Raw genomic sequence first — 15,740 nt, 5'->3', positions numbered from 1 at the left:
TATATGTATAACTGATTTACTTTGTTATAAAGCAGAAACTAACACACCATTGTAAAGCAATTATACCCCAATAAAGATGTTAAAAAAAAAAAAAAAGAAAGAGAATTCTCAGCCAATTCCATTACTTTCTGGAAATATTAAAATTTATTTAGTTAATCCTCAATTCTTTATTACTATTCTCCAGGTAAGTGAACTATTAAAAGAAAAAATATATATTTTCAAACAAAAAATGTAATGACCTTACATAGGATTTTGGAAAGAGTATGGGAAAGAATAGTACACAGAACAATCTATTTGTTACAAATGTTGAATAAATCAATGTGTGTCTAACACTTTTCTAGAAAGAGTTCTGCTAAAATATGTTTTCTGACCTCTTGTTTCCATCTCTTCAACTTTTGTTCAGTGGAAAAGGACATCTCTCCCTTACACAAATTTCTCAAACCAATTTCATACAACTCAGAATTGAGAAAAATGGACATTTAAATCTTATAAGTATTGATCTAAAAAGAAACCTATGTCCCCAAAAGAGTGGGATCCCAAACTTTAAAATATTCCCAAATTGAAATATGTTAATAAGAGTCAAATATTGTACTTCATACCTTGAAATGCTTCAAGGATCTCAACTGTATTCCTGATTTTTAATTGATTCTTTAAAATAGAGGAATTGAAGCTAAATAAAGTCCAACATATCTCATCTTAGCTTTAATGGGAAACTTTGGATTTTAAGGAGGGAAAAAAAATCCTTGTTGGCTTCCCATAAGGAAAAAGCAAGATTTTTCACTCCATTCACAGGTATGCCACATGCCATAAAAAGCTGTTAATACTCCCACTCTAAGTTCTTTTCATGTTTTAGCAACTCGCACAAGATGCCTTCCAACACCCACTGTACCTCTGCTAAACCAGCTGCCATAATTGGAGGGCCAGTAGAAAGTTTCCCATCTGCTGGCTTTCTAGCCACAATTCATGGTTTTCATTGTATCAACAGTCTGCATACCATGCCTCTGAGTGTCAGGTGAAAACAGAAAATATTTCCTGAAAATATTTCCAAAATGTCTCCTTGGAAGTTTATAAGAAACTCTAAGAGCATGACCCAGTGACTCGACCCAGTTATCCGCACCATTTAGGACTCATCCACCACCTGAATATGCGACGCCTGACGCAGATTTCTCAAAGTACTTTCTAAACTACCTCACTTTCCACAAAGAGAGCAAAGCAAAACACAACAACAAAATGGTAGTAGAACAAAGAAAGGTTCCTGTCTTCCATCTTACTTGCCTAGCTGTTTGAGCAGCTGGCATACCCTCTAGAAAATGTACTTTCATTGCTGCCTAGTATGCTCATAGTTAGAAAGAGGCTTTTCTGTTCACTCACCTCTAAATCAATCAATTAGCCAAGAAATAGTGAAAATTTCTTAGATGCTCAGCTTCTTAGAGATGAAAATTTATCTAGGATTTCTGCTAACATACTTGCTTTGGACGAAAACATATCCTTGGGGAGATTTTAAATCCCAAATAAATATCTGAAGATTCAATCTTTTCACAAGAAGAAATGATGGAGGAGAATCTTTGGGAAAAGTTTCCCTCTAAATATATAAATTTTGATAATTTCTCAGCCACGTGAATTGTATCTTCACTCCTACAAATAAATTTAGCTAGATGTGTCATATGTGGCCTAAGTTTACAACATGGCTTCTCTTTACAACAAGTGAATATTTACCAGAAATAGAGATGAATTTGGGCCAGCTTCTTAAACTATATCAGCCAATATATTCAGACACAAGATTTCAATCACTACCATGGAAACCAATCATGTGACTATCCGAGAAATGTGCCCTTTCCTGTATTTAAATCTCCTATCAGGAGTTTGATTTTTTTAATCCAGTTAATTTTGACACAGATTTAAGCTTAGACATATCCAACTGAGTTTGCCAGTGATTTAAAAAAAAAAAAAAAGATGAATTCCTCAGAGAACTCAGACCAAAAGACTTTCATTTAAGGACAACCTAAAATCCGGATACAGGACTTCATTGAAATTGCTCATGGTGTTTCCCTCTCTCCTCCTTTGGCAGAAAAACCACCCCTTTCCTCCAACTCTTTCTAATAAAAGGAAATGCAAGAGTGCCCCAATCTTTCCCCTTTTCCTAAAATCCTCCCAAGCAATAGGAATAAACTTTTCTCCTATACATACTTAGAAATGCCCATCCTTAACAAATTACTTTTTAGGAAGGACAATTGAGAAATACCGACATGCCTCTCACTAGCCACCTGATAATAAATGATGAGAGGGTGATTCAAAATTTTTCACAAGAAAGAATATTAATGAGATTAAGGTCAATTTTAGCCTCCAGAAACCTGAGTAGACTTGACTTAGCCTCCCTAGGATTAGTCTTGGATGTATCATATCGTATCATATTGAGACAATCCTAGTCTCAGTAGCCACGTCATTCATCAACCTTCTCGAAGTAGCCAGGCACTATGCTTGGTGCTTTGCCCACTGTTATTTCATTTAATCCTCAAGACAATCTGAGGCTGCATTCTACACATTAGGAAACTGAGGCTCAAAGAAGGTTCCAGAGCTTGCCCAAGGTAATATAGTTATAAATGTGCCTGAATTTTCTTTGTCTCCATAGCTTCTGATCTTTATACTAGCCGAGCTTCTTTTTTCCACGAGAAAAAAAAAAGAGAGAGAGAGAGACTGAGAGAGAGACAAACACAGTTCACCTTTGAACAATGAAGTTTTGAACTTCGAGGGTCCACTTATACACGGATTTTTTTCACTAGCAAATGCTACAGGACTACATGATCTGAGGTTGGCTTTTTCCTGAGATGCAGAGGAAGCTCAGATAAGCAGAGCTGACTATACACTGTACTCAGATTAACCCTCACATTGTTCAAGGGTCAACTGTGTAGGTAGTTGGAAGGGATTCAATATTTCAGACTTTGATATAATTTTAGATACAAAACAAACCTGAATTTAAACCACATTCATTAAAGGTCCTAATTTTTGAGTCCCCATTTGTCATATAAGGAAAAACTGCAAGCAGTTATGATGAGCTGATAGCTATTAGGTAGCACCAACACACTCAAACCCCCTCGGACTGTTACCTACATTCAGTTGTGGCTTCTCCACTCAAAGGTTCTCCTTCTCCGCTACTGTAAATTGCAAATACTGAAACTCTGTATTTGGTCTCTGGCTGCAGATTTTCTATGATAGTATGAATTGCATCTCCAGGAAGACTCTTCTCTCCAGCCTCAATATCATCATACATCGATTTCCAAGAGACCCTGTAACCACGAACCATTCCTGGAGCAGACGTCCAGTAAGCGCCAATTGATGTGTCGGTGATATCTTTAGTAATCAAATGCTGAGGTGAACCACGCTCTAGAATAGAAATGAAAGGGGGATCATTTTTTAATGTCTACTATACATGTAAATACTCCTTCATCCTAGTAGACATCCTGATTTGCTGGAGTCAATTTGTCTAAAGTTGCCCATTTCTTCCTTCTAAGCTGTCTGTCCTATTCTGTCAGTGGAACAGAAGATGGGATTAAACTTTAGAATTATACCTGATTCCTGCCTATCACCCTGGCCCCCATATGTCCAATCAGACTGAAATGTCCTTCAGGACAAGAATGGCATCGAAATATGAAGAAGTATGTGCCTAAAAAACAATTCCAAAGGAAAAAAAAGCATCTAAATCCCCAAATTTTACAGTTCAGTTCTCCTTATTGTGCACAAAGATCTTTACTTCTTCACCATCATTTTCTTCTCTTATCTTATTTAAATAAGCTCAGTTTCAACATACCACTTCCAGTAACTCCAACAATCTCATATCACTTGCAAATCTTAATTCCAACAATTTTTTTGGGGGGGAAACTCTATTCACAAAGCTAAAAGAGCAGAAATGCAAAATTTTAATTATAGCTTAACCCTAAGGAAACTAAAAACCACCAATTCTTCTGGAAAATCTAAAAGCAATTAGTCATCAAAATAAAACACACCACTTGTTCTAGCCGATCGAAAATGCTTGCTGCTAAATTTTGGCTCTCTCATTTAAAAAAAAAGTACAACCCAAACGGAAAAATACAGCAACCTTGACTTAATAGGAGACACAGATGTCTACCAATAAAACCCTAACTTTCCATAATTTAAATGTACGATAAATATACAGGTCACTTTATATTGGCTACCTTTACTAGGGTTTATGCCACAGTATGACATAAATATAAAACTATCTGCTTCTACAGCATGCATTTTACCAGTAATTGTTGTGTATTCAAGAAAATGATATATAATGCTGCTACAAGAATGTTGAAGACTGTTATTTCACTTGAATCAGAGTAAAAATGAATATCTTTAAAATACTCATAATTATTTAAATTTCAGTACATAACGATAAGAGTAAATGAAAAAGAAATCTTAGTGGACAAAACACTATCATATATGGTAGATTACAGAGGGAAAAATAAATAAAATGGGAGCTGGGCATCCTACCAGACCCCAAGATGAAATGGAAAATTCTAACTCCATTATAAATAACTTCAACTGCTGACAGGACATCTCATCTCTGGAGGGAAATTAGTTACATATTTCACTGCAACCTAGAGTATTTATTTTCAAGAACATACTGACTTATTTCCCCCAGTACTTGAGGTTAATCTTCATTTGAAGGTCTTCTTTAATTGTATTTGCTACTTAAATGGTCACACATCTTTACATCTTCTCTATTTACAGGAACATAAACAAACTGTTTCTTTGGTTGTGTTGGGTTGGGTTGGGTTTGACTTGGTTGTTGGGTTTGTTTTTTTGCTTTTTACTTGTTTTGATCATCGATAGCGCAACTACTGGTCTCTAAGTTTTAAATCTGCAGCATGTTTCCTCTGCTTGACATACACTACATCCTTTTTTCATATGTGCCTCTTCACTTAAATTTCCTAAGTTGCAGTTAGCAACAACTGTGGTGAAATAATACTTGAAAGTACTTGAAAGTGATTCTGAAATTAAGTGAGCTAACGAGCTGCATTAATAACATTCCCGAAAAGTATAAGACAAAGTTAGCTTAGAACATGGGAATTATCTTCCAAATTAACACTGCAGTAATTTACAAACAATAATTTTAGTTTCTAGTTTTCCCAAAGGTTATGCTTCTCAGCCTGTTTTTCTCCCTACTTTCTATAGCACCGAATTTGTGACATTGTTTATTTCCATGGCAACACGACATCAATCTCACAAACACAGGTTAATGATTTCACTGTGAGAAAAATAATAGGAAGGGAACTGTGGTTGAAGCAAAAATACATTCACAAAGATACTTCTGGGCTACAAACAAAAGAAGCCTAGCTCACGAGACATGTATTCCCATGGATTTTAATCAACTATGTTAACACTCTCAAGACCTGGAAAGCTAGAACAAAATATTAGTAAAACTGCAGTAAAGGCCTTTGCAAGGTTTGTCAACATCCTGGAAAGAATCTGTAAAACCACTTTTTAAGATTCAAATAAAATATTAGCTGAAAAACATTCCTGAGTTCCAGTTAATGGCATGACAACACTAATTCAAGTGAACACTAAGTAAATTCTCAGTAAATTTACAGAAAAACATCCTCAGAAAATTATAGTTTCTGCCTCGTGCATAAAGGCATTACTGGCAGGCACTGGTACTGCAACACTGCACGTTCATGACAAAGAAATATGGAACCCAAAGAAAGAAAAAAGACACCTCAAATCAGAAGCCAAGATGGAACAGATAAACTGCTTCAATGGGTTTCTTGTTATGTCAATCAGTCAATTTGATAAAAATAATCCTAAATATTAAGTTTATACTGTTGTCAAATGCATTGAAAAACAGTTTTGCTCCAAAAAGCGGGGGAGTTGGGTTTTCCAGCTGTTGCACTACACCCAAGAATCTTGAGAATAGGATGTACTCGTGACAAGTCTATTTTATCAGACCTATAACCCTTGAAGTTTTAAAAAATGGAAACTTGGCTTGGCCAAATATTAACTTACAAGAAAAGCAGCAGTTGAGTTCACCCTGTGATATGACTGGCAGGCTGCCAAATGGCCAAGCTGGTCTGGGGACCTGGTGAGCAGGCCGTCACCTCCTGGGGCCCTGGGACCCTCAGCAATGCAATAATTGGACTGGACCTGATCAGATACACAGAATCACCCAGACAGCTAAAGGCTCGGCCATGCCCAGGTCGATTAAATTGGAGTATCTGGAGATGTGCCTGAGCCCTGATGCTTTCTAAAAATCCTTTCAATCTCCTCTGTGATCCTAATTCCTCCACGATCCTCTACCCTTTTCTCATTTGGGGGCTTTCATTTGGAAGTTGTTTGGTCAGTGTGGGAAGGAACCCTCACACTCGCTCTCACTCTGAAATGAGAGACAGGTGTGGTGAAATAAAGGCCGGTGGGATTAAAGCAAAGCTGGTCAAAATTGGCGGACACAGGGACGCTGTGTGGGACGGCGGGATGGTGTCTATATCGCATGGGTCTATGGCCACACACAAGTCACTCTTTAGGTAGTGGCACGTGCCCAAGGCTGACCCTCGGAGAACGGAAAAGTCGACTGAAGCCTCTCATCACACCCTTCCCATCCCATAACATGAGTGGGATGTTCACCGCTGTCTCCTCCCCTCTATCCTGCGTCAAAAGGCTCTCAATGCATGCTTCTTCTTCAAGCGTTGATCACATTTTCCTGTGAATGAGGTTTGACCCAAGGGTTACCTAGCCAGGCATTTGCTTTGGTTTAATATATTGAATTGGAGGTTTTGTCCTCAAACTATGGAACTTCGGACATCAGTAGCTACAGAAAGAGATTATTTGGCTTGGAGAGGGTTTGCGAGAGTCTCTTTTTAGTGTACCTGGGAAGGAAGAGGAAAGAGAGAGGAATAAGAAAGATGTAAGAAGACCAGTATATAGCCTCTGTCCAGCAAAGGTTACCATTCTTCAAAAGGGGAAGACATAGAAACAGTGGCAGTGAGCAGAAACCAACTCCAGGAGACTTTTTGCCACTTTGTCTCAACGTTTCCCCAAACGTGGACCCACTTCTGCACCAGCAAAGGCTCCCCTGTTTTGAGTTCCTCTTCTCCCTTTGCCCCAAGACTTACAAATATATGTTTTATGATGTTTGGGTTTGTTAATGTTTTTTACCTAAGTGACATTGTTTTCAATAATTTAATCTCATGGTACTTGTTTTCTGCTGTTCTGAACCATATGCCTGCACTTTGCATATTACTTTTACCTCTGGGAATAGAATTTCCGGCAATCGTTTCAAACAAGTCATCTTCTGCAATGACGGCATTCCTTCATCTCTATTCCTTTGATTCCTTCTCAATAGTTCTCCTTTCTACTCTGTTCTGCCCAGTATAGTACCAGGATAGATGCAAGGAATAACAATGCTTTTCTGTCATAAATTTAAACAAACAAAATTCATCAGTTTTTGAAATTTTGATACTCAGTATTTCTGATCTGATTACAGAACATACTCACATATATTCAAAAGGCATCATTTCCGGTGCCTGCGTGCATGCATCTCTGTGCTGCTGAGACAAGTAATTAGACAGGTGCATTTCTCATGATCTGAACATCCACAAGGGGTTGATTCTACTTTTTCCACAGATGAGGCCAAAGAACTAAGGCCTCATTTAAGTCACTTTCCTACATTTCCTCAGCTCTTTTCCATTTGCTTTCTAAAAAGCAAATCGTCATCCAATTCAAATATAATTATACACAAATTAGCCAATGATGATAACTGAAATATTAATCATTATGAAATGAAACTCTATTTTCACCTTATAGATTGTTCCAGCCGGCTTTCATTGAGTTTCACATACCACTTTCAAAAATAGAAGTTAAATTGAAAATGTAATGTAAACCCTCTTCTGAATCAAGTTGTCTTTTCCGTTAGAGCTCAGCTCAGAGTCATCCAACTTTCCACAGCAGAATACAGAAGACCTGCTCTGGATAACGTTCATGTGGAAACACACTTGATTTACAACCAACGACTTGGAGTCACCATTCCAAAGGACAAAGTTCACTATTGATCAGTTAACTTAATTACTTTAAGCAGCACATAGTTCTATAAAACCCCTAAACAATTAAATGGACCTTCAACCTCAAAGCCCGGGTGAGATTTCTTCCGTTAAGTGTCACCTCTCTGATGTAATACAGATTTTTCTCTGATAAGCCATTGATGTGCAGAAAAGAAAATATGAATTACTGTTTGGTGATTGTGCTAAAGTTCCCTGGAAACATCAGAGTTGTTATACCCAGAATGTATGATTTTTCAAATTATGAGACAGCAGTAAATCTAGGATAACATAGAGGCCTTATTTAGTCCATCTTGGAGGGGCCCCATGTCACTCAACATCTTGCAGAAGACTTCCTGTGATGTGCTAAAAACCTCATTGTAACAGAATGTCAGCTGAGTTAGCCTGGTTTGATGTATAGGAAGCCATTCATGTGTAGGACACTGGAGAGTTGCTATGGCAACTGAAACAAAGGAAATTCTGAAAAAAATCATCTTTTCCATAGCCAAAAAACACACTCAAAAATAAAAGAACTGTATTATTCCAAAACTGAAATTTTCATTCACTTGTGGTAAATCTCTGAATTAAAATGGGCATTATTCATTTCGAGGTTTATAAGGGCAGGTTTGCCTCTCTGTAAACACTAACAGTGACAACCAAAAGTTCTTTCAAGACTTAAAGTTCATTTACATGTACAGCATTGTTTTAGTAATTACATTAAACCCACTTTAACAACAACAGGAGAAAGAAACAATGTTAATCAAACCTAATAGTTTGTGCTCAGATCCCTCCGAAGTTTGGATTTGAAATGGTAATGAACTCTGCCTTTGTGATTCTGTTTCATACAGTACTGGGGCCAACCATGAACTTCCCCAACGCCAATGCTAATAAATCTCTCTTCCAGGGACAGGGGAATTTTCTGATCATTGGCGACATTTCAAGAAAGCACTAGGAAACAGATTCAAGTTAGGGATGGTTGTAGACCACACTAATTATTTTTTTTCATTCTTTTTTAATTGAATAGAATGCACTTCAGTCAATCTATACAGTTTTCAACCCACAGAATGCCCGTGCTGGCTGAGCCATGCCACTGGACGGAAGAAACATTCCTTCAAGGTCTGCTCTAACCACCTCCTCTCCCCAGAGAAAAACAGATTAGAAAAACAGCAACCCTCAAAAGCAGTTGCCTGGCTCTGTTTCTGGGCTTTCCATTCCCTGCATTTACCATCATATTCTATTCCTGTATATGGTATGTGGATTTGGCTAGGTTAATATAATAAAATGAAATAGAATAACCAGGGGCAAAAACCTTCTATTATTTTCACTTAGTCACAACTATGCTTTCACATATTCCTCAAGTTTACCACACATGGTGCAATGAGATAAATATGTTAATAAAATCAGGCTGGTAGCCATTTCTCTAATCCTTCACTATAGTAAAGAGCTTTGGTGTCAATGGAAAAAAAATCTACTCTTACAATTTAGTTATGAATTAACTATATTTTTAAAGGGAACTTGCACATCATCTAGCTTTCCTCCTTCTCAGGGAATGGGAAACAGTAATTTTTTAATTTATTTTACTACCTGTGCATCTCCCGTCGAGATTATTTCTGATCAGATACGTGTGTGTGCACACTCACACATGCATACAAGTTGTTAGATTTTCTATACCACATGCGCAAAGGCATAAAATTATAAACAGTTTAGCTACACACCTGGCCTAGAAAAATCATCACCCAGTAGTATATGTTTGCTGTTAAGTTAAAATGTGCATCTTACCTTCTAAAAATTGGTAATACATTATTCTTAGTAAAGATGCCTTAATCTTTAGAATCAAGATTTTTGACTGAATATAAATATATTTTTAAAGTAAGAAATGCAGAATTTGAGCAGGTTAAAAGGTACAAGCAGAAGTAAAACTATTACATTATTTCTAAGATATCCTTTATAAGGGAGAAATGTTCGCAAATATAATCTCCAACTATTCTATAAAAATGAAAGCTCAGGGCTTCCCTGGTGGCGCAGTGGTTGAGAGTCCGCCTGCCGATGCAGGGGACACGGGTTCGTGCCCCGGTCCGGGAAGATCCCACATGCCGCGGGGCGGCTGGGCCCGTGAGCCATGGCCGCTGGGCCTGCGCGTCCGGAGCCTGTGCTCCGCAGCGGGAGAGGCCACAGCAGTGAGAGGCCCGCGTAGCACAAAAAAAAAAAAAAATGAAAGCTCAAAAGTTGATCCTTAAAAAATCCTATGAATAATCTACGTTGACAGCCTGTAGAAAGCACATGAGAAAGAGAACTTCAAAGGTCAAAAGAAAAGGACAATCTTCTCAGAAATTCTGAATGTTGCCCCAGATGTAAAGATCACATGCTTTTGTTGTTTGGATTATGTCTCCGTAATTAAGGCAATTTCCATTCCTCTAATTATTTTCAAAACTTTAGAGTAACCAATCAATATCTTTGAAATACTTACAAAAGCTGTATTTTTAGATATCAGTTCTAAAGTGAATGTTGTTTCCCCTTGATGAATTTCATATACGAGGAGTATTTTATTTAGAGTTGCCAAAGCGTTTCACTTACATTCTCCCATTTGATCTCCACAGTAAGTCTGGGAGGAAGGGGGAACAGTGGTCATCCCCTCTTTATAGATGGGTAAACTGAGGCTCAGCAGGGTTAAGGGATTATTTCAAAGTCACATGGCAAGGTAGCCAAACCAGGACTCTTCTGATAATCAGTACTTTACACACTGATATTTAATCTTTCGTTTAAATCCTCTTCTAATAATAAATCTCACAGAGTAGTGGACTTAAACTCTTGATGACTATTAGAGATAGAATTTTGATTAGAATGTTTTTGTCTATCTGTTCTTATTTCTTGACTAAGTCTTGACGTTTTAATCAAAACTGCCTCTTGTAGGCCTCGTCCCTGTCAATCATAACATATACAGTCCTCCAAGCTCCTGGATCCACTAAATTTGATGGACATTTTGCCTAATGTCACTGTGATCTCACATTACAAAAGATACTTCGGATTTATTTTCTTCCTACAATTATTTTAAATAAGTCATAGAAAAGATGGTGATAACAAAAGGAAAGCTATACCTGATCTCCCATTTAGGCCCCCAACTATGGAACTGAGTCATCATTGTAACCATCCACGGATAATTCTTTTTAACACTACAATCTATTCTCATTGTGGTTAAGTTACATTTGTATCTTCTCTCACACAGGACTTACTTTGTGGTTGTGGTGAGTCAAATCTAAGCTGCCATTATAGTTCAAAAGAGCCTAAGAAATATGCAGGCCTCTGACAATGAACTCCAGAGAACCAAGGAAACAGCTCCGGTCTCCATGGTTCTCACTAAGTACTGCATTAACTTTGAACTTCTAACACTGAACAGAACTTTAGAGATCATTTAGAAAACAAATAGACAGTAACTTGGATTCTCACATTTTTCAAGCTATTATGAATGCTTATATGCATGGTGCATGAAAAGAGGCTGAGAGTCAAAAAAGGTTTCCGCCTGCTCCTGGGTGATGACAGCAGCTGTGTTACCTTGGGCAATCCAAACCCTCTTCCTCCGCAAATGTTTCCCAAGGCCCCTTCCCACCCAAGTGTCACACACCTATTCTCCATTTAACCAGCCCATGGCATTGCAGACACATTTCTACGGCCTTACCATGCACTCAGCTCCCCAATACACTTCTCCCCAACCAAATTTAATTGTTTCAGTAGCTTACATTCTACGTCTCTGAATAAGAGGCAGTTTTATGACTACTTATTTTTCAATACAAATTCCTTTTAAGAAAAAGGATCACACACTCCCAGATTTCATTCTCTGAAAACATTTTAAGCTCCCTAAATGCGATCGCAAGCAAGCTCAGGGATTTCTATACAATATGACAGTAATTACCTTCAAGCGTTGCCCCTTCTCCAAAAAGGGCATCTCCAGCCCCGGACGCGTACAAGGCCGTCACAGATAAGGCATACTGTGTCCCTTCGTTTAATCCTCTCAGGACAGTATTGGCTGTGTCTCCCTTCACAGTGACCTCTTGAGTCTCGCCTCCTGCCACGGGGGTGTATGTGACGAGATACCGTTTCACTTTTCCTGGTGCCCCAGTCCAAGATAATTTCATAGTTGATGTCGTAGGGTCAGAAACTCTTAAATCTCTTGGGTTCCCTCTAACTTCATTAAAAAATAACAACAACATCAAAACTCATTATTTAATAAAATGACTTAAAATACACTTTGTTGCTTTATATATATACGTATGAAATCAAATTTATATCCTAGGTGAGATTATGGCTATCATAACTATTGACTAGCCAGAAGAGTTTAAGCATCTCTAAATTGGTCCCTATGTGTCAGTAGAAACAAAGCAAAAGCCATCTAACTCCTCTTCTGTATTTACACATTCTAAGGTCTTTCATGTTAGAATCTTTCATGTAAAAACTTCAATGTTTTCGCTAAAAGTGGAACAAAGCACTATAAAATGTATACCTGCTGACTAGTATCACAATGGAGATTTTAACTCTACTAAGAAATTATCAATAAAAAGGTTTGTTAGCATAATGCTATGAACGTCTAAATGTGATGGCCATGAAATACACCAATGTGATAAAAATGATAAATGATAAAAATAATGCCATCCCTAGAAAAAAATATATAAGAGGAAACAGCCCAAGTGAGGTCAAGTCTTGGATAAAACTCAAGGGCTGCCCATCTCTTTGCAACTACGTTTGGCTTTTCATGCCTTTCCTGGTAGAGTGGCCATGTGGTCTCTGAAGGGTCTCAAGGCACCCAAGTCTATGACTCTCCCCACCAGGCACACATCTCCAGCCACTTTAACTCCAGAAAATAGAAAGATGAAGCATCATTGGGTCTTTTTCTGGTGGCTGGCACAAAGAGCCCTAGGTCCCCAACTGGAAAGAGGGAAAGAGAAGTGACTTCCCAGAGGGAAGAGAGGAGGAAGAAAGCAGGTGGAAAGAGAAAGTGTCTCTGTGGGAGAGGCTAATTAGCTAGGCTGCACCAGGAGGGAAGTAGTGACGCAGGCCCAGCTAGAACGTGACTGTCTGCACAAGGGCAAGAAAGTCCACAAACTCAGATTCACCACTTATGAGCAACATGACTCTGAGCTATTATTTAGTTCCCTTGGCCTCAATTTTTTTGTAGAACTATGATAAAAAAGTAACAACTTCATAGATTCTATGCAGGGATTAAATGAGATAATATATGAAAAGCTCTTTGCACAGAACCTGATACAAATAGTTGCTTAATAACTTCATTATTGCTAATGTGTAGTTATTATTATTTTTAAAAAACATTACAGATAAGGAATAAAATGAAAATTAAGAGTGTCTTAATTTTCCTCAATGAAACCACACATTACATATTAATAATTTGCAACTAATATCAGAATCTATCCTAGGAGCCTAACCATTCCATTTAAATAAAAACATGTTAATATTCTTAAATCTTCCTGAAGAAACGATATGTAATCCCTCTCAATGGTACATAATGGTTTGATTTTTAATCCCTTCATCCTTCAGTTTATATTAGAATATTTAATAATATTATTTTAAAAGAATATTTGGACCATCTCATAGCATTCAGGTTCTTTTGACACCAATAAATGCTGTCATGAGTAAGTCAAACATCTGAGTAAGTCAAGTCTAATAGGACTACCATCGAGGATACTCAGATAATTGAGACGAAGTGTCTCATGGCTCATAGCATCTGCATAGTTGTCCAAAGCTGCTCCTACAGTCTAAGATTTCAGTTGTTACCAAATGATGAGCATATTTCCTCTACCTTCTTCAGTGGCTGCATTTCCAGTCAACGGAGAGCCAGATCCTGAGAAATATTCAGGAATTACAGATACTTCATATTTTGTGTCTGGAGTCAGGTTCTCCAGCGTTCTCCTCCTCTGATTGGCTGGGCTGGTAACCTCTTTGCTTTCTCCACCAGCAACTGGTCTATAGATAATTCGATACCTTAAGACTCTCCCCGGAGCCTGAGTCCAGGTAATTTTAAAGCTATCTGTAGTCTCATCTGTCACCTTTAGGTTTCGAGGTGCTCCTTTTACTGAAATTTAAAAAATAGTAAGTTGACTGATTTTATGTGAAAAATAAAACACTAGTTTTTGATCACTAAGTTACAGCATTTCTCTCAGCAAATCCATGAGCAGTTTTTTGACAAACATCCTGGTTCCTGCATGCATTTAGCCAGATATTAACTAGATTCTGAAAGAGCAAACACTCCATGATACCCAGAAAGAAAAGAAGTACTGTCAACTTTTTAATCAAATAAAGAGGTATATAACAGTAAACTTTTAATATCATAAATACCCTATTAAATTGTAAATTAATGTTGACATAAAATTCAAAAATAAAAACAATCTGTTTCTTCAAACATAAGTAACAAGGCTTCCACCCTTACTAGATTTTCTCACAAAAGTAGGAAGATAATACCTAACACCCAGGTCTACCACATTTACCCACTTGAACAAACTCTCTTATCCAATCAGTCCCACAATTCATTTTGTTATCTGCACAGTCATTTGCCTTGAGAATAATTAGACCATACATGTGTTACACCAAATACACTGTAGGCACCTAATGAATGCTAGTTGAATCTAAATCCCGAGGTTAAACTACAATGTAAGTAACATCCACACACTCAGTCTTAAATGAAATTTTCGTTAAGCCCACATGAGAACATCATTTGATTTTGTGGTTTAATGACCTTTTTGTTTAAGAAGCAAATTGTTCATATGGACAACACAGTCAGGAGAGATGAACTAAATCTACTGGGGTAAAACCACAGTGCAATAGATCTGCATGCACCTCACATACAATTACAAGTTTATCTAAATGTCCAACACATCCATAGACCACTCCAGGGAAAAAGGAGTTGTCTATCTCAAGAAAAGAAAGAAATGGCAGGTGGCAGACTTACATCCATGATTCATTTAATATGGCAAGGAAAAAGACTAAATTAGTCAAAACAAAACTGATGGATTTGAATACTGGCTCTGAAATTTAATTAATGTGTAATTTTGAGTCTCAGATTACCCAACAGTAAAAACGTGACTATCTGTAGGGTTACTGAGGCAGTTAAATGAGACAATCCATGGAAACAATTATCATAGTACCTGACACATGGCAGAAGCTGAATAAGTGCTAGTCTAATAAAGGTATTGAATCAGACACTTCCTTATTGACAAAAGAAAATCTAAATCTCAGATTTCAGTACAGGCAGCAGAATTGGAAAGGTATCACCAAATTTTATTGTAGTAGCCCAATGACCAAAAACTAGAGTGTAAACGAATACAGTTGGCTCTATTCAAAACCCCTTTAGACTTCAATTTCTTCTTGAGGCATAGTTCCATTCCCATCCCAAAGTGCTGAAGAAAGAGGGCCAGGCTCATGAAGCCGCAGTGTGGGCATTACAGAGAAATCATCAGAAAGTCATAAATATCTAAGTGTGGACTGCTAGGTTATACTATCACAAAAATCATAAGACAAGAAGACATCTTAGGCCATTTGGGCAAAAATATACCTAAACCATGCACAAAAGAAAAATCAATCTTATTTGAAAATTTTTTCGGAGAAAAGATTCTCTAGCTTTTATCAGCAAGTAGACCAATATATGCCCTCCCTGTCAGCCAGTACTTCTTTGTAACTAAAATTCCTCACTCTGCTGTTTCAGTCTCT

The 15,740-nt window shown here is 37.5% G+C and overlaps 1 protein-coding gene across 1 annotated transcript in view; it reads right to left on the bottom strand.

Moving 5' to 3' along the window:
• The window catches only part of COL12A1 (collagen type XII alpha 1 chain), a 110,674-nt gene that overhangs the window by 75,708 nt on the left and 19,226 nt on the right, over positions 1–15,740 (bottom strand). The window contains exons 11-13 of the mRNA XM_082855683.1: positions 13,837–14,109; positions 11,938–12,210; positions 3,109–3,381 (exon numbers count right to left, since the gene is read on the bottom strand). Coding sequence (XP_082711809.1) covers positions 3,109–3,381; positions 11,938–12,210; positions 13,837–14,109 — 819 coding nt within the window. The remainder of the gene's footprint in view (positions 1–3,108; positions 3,382–11,937; positions 12,211–13,836; positions 14,110–15,740) is intronic.

Source organism: Leucopleurus acutus (assembly GCF_964270905.1).
Source record: "Leucopleurus acutus genome assembly, chromosome: 15".
Lineage (NCBI taxonomy): Eukaryota > Metazoa > Chordata > Mammalia > Artiodactyla > Delphinidae > Leucopleurus > Leucopleurus acutus.
The sequence above is the reverse complement of the archived record's forward strand: the minus strand, read 5'-3'. Positions and strand labels throughout refer to the sequence as shown.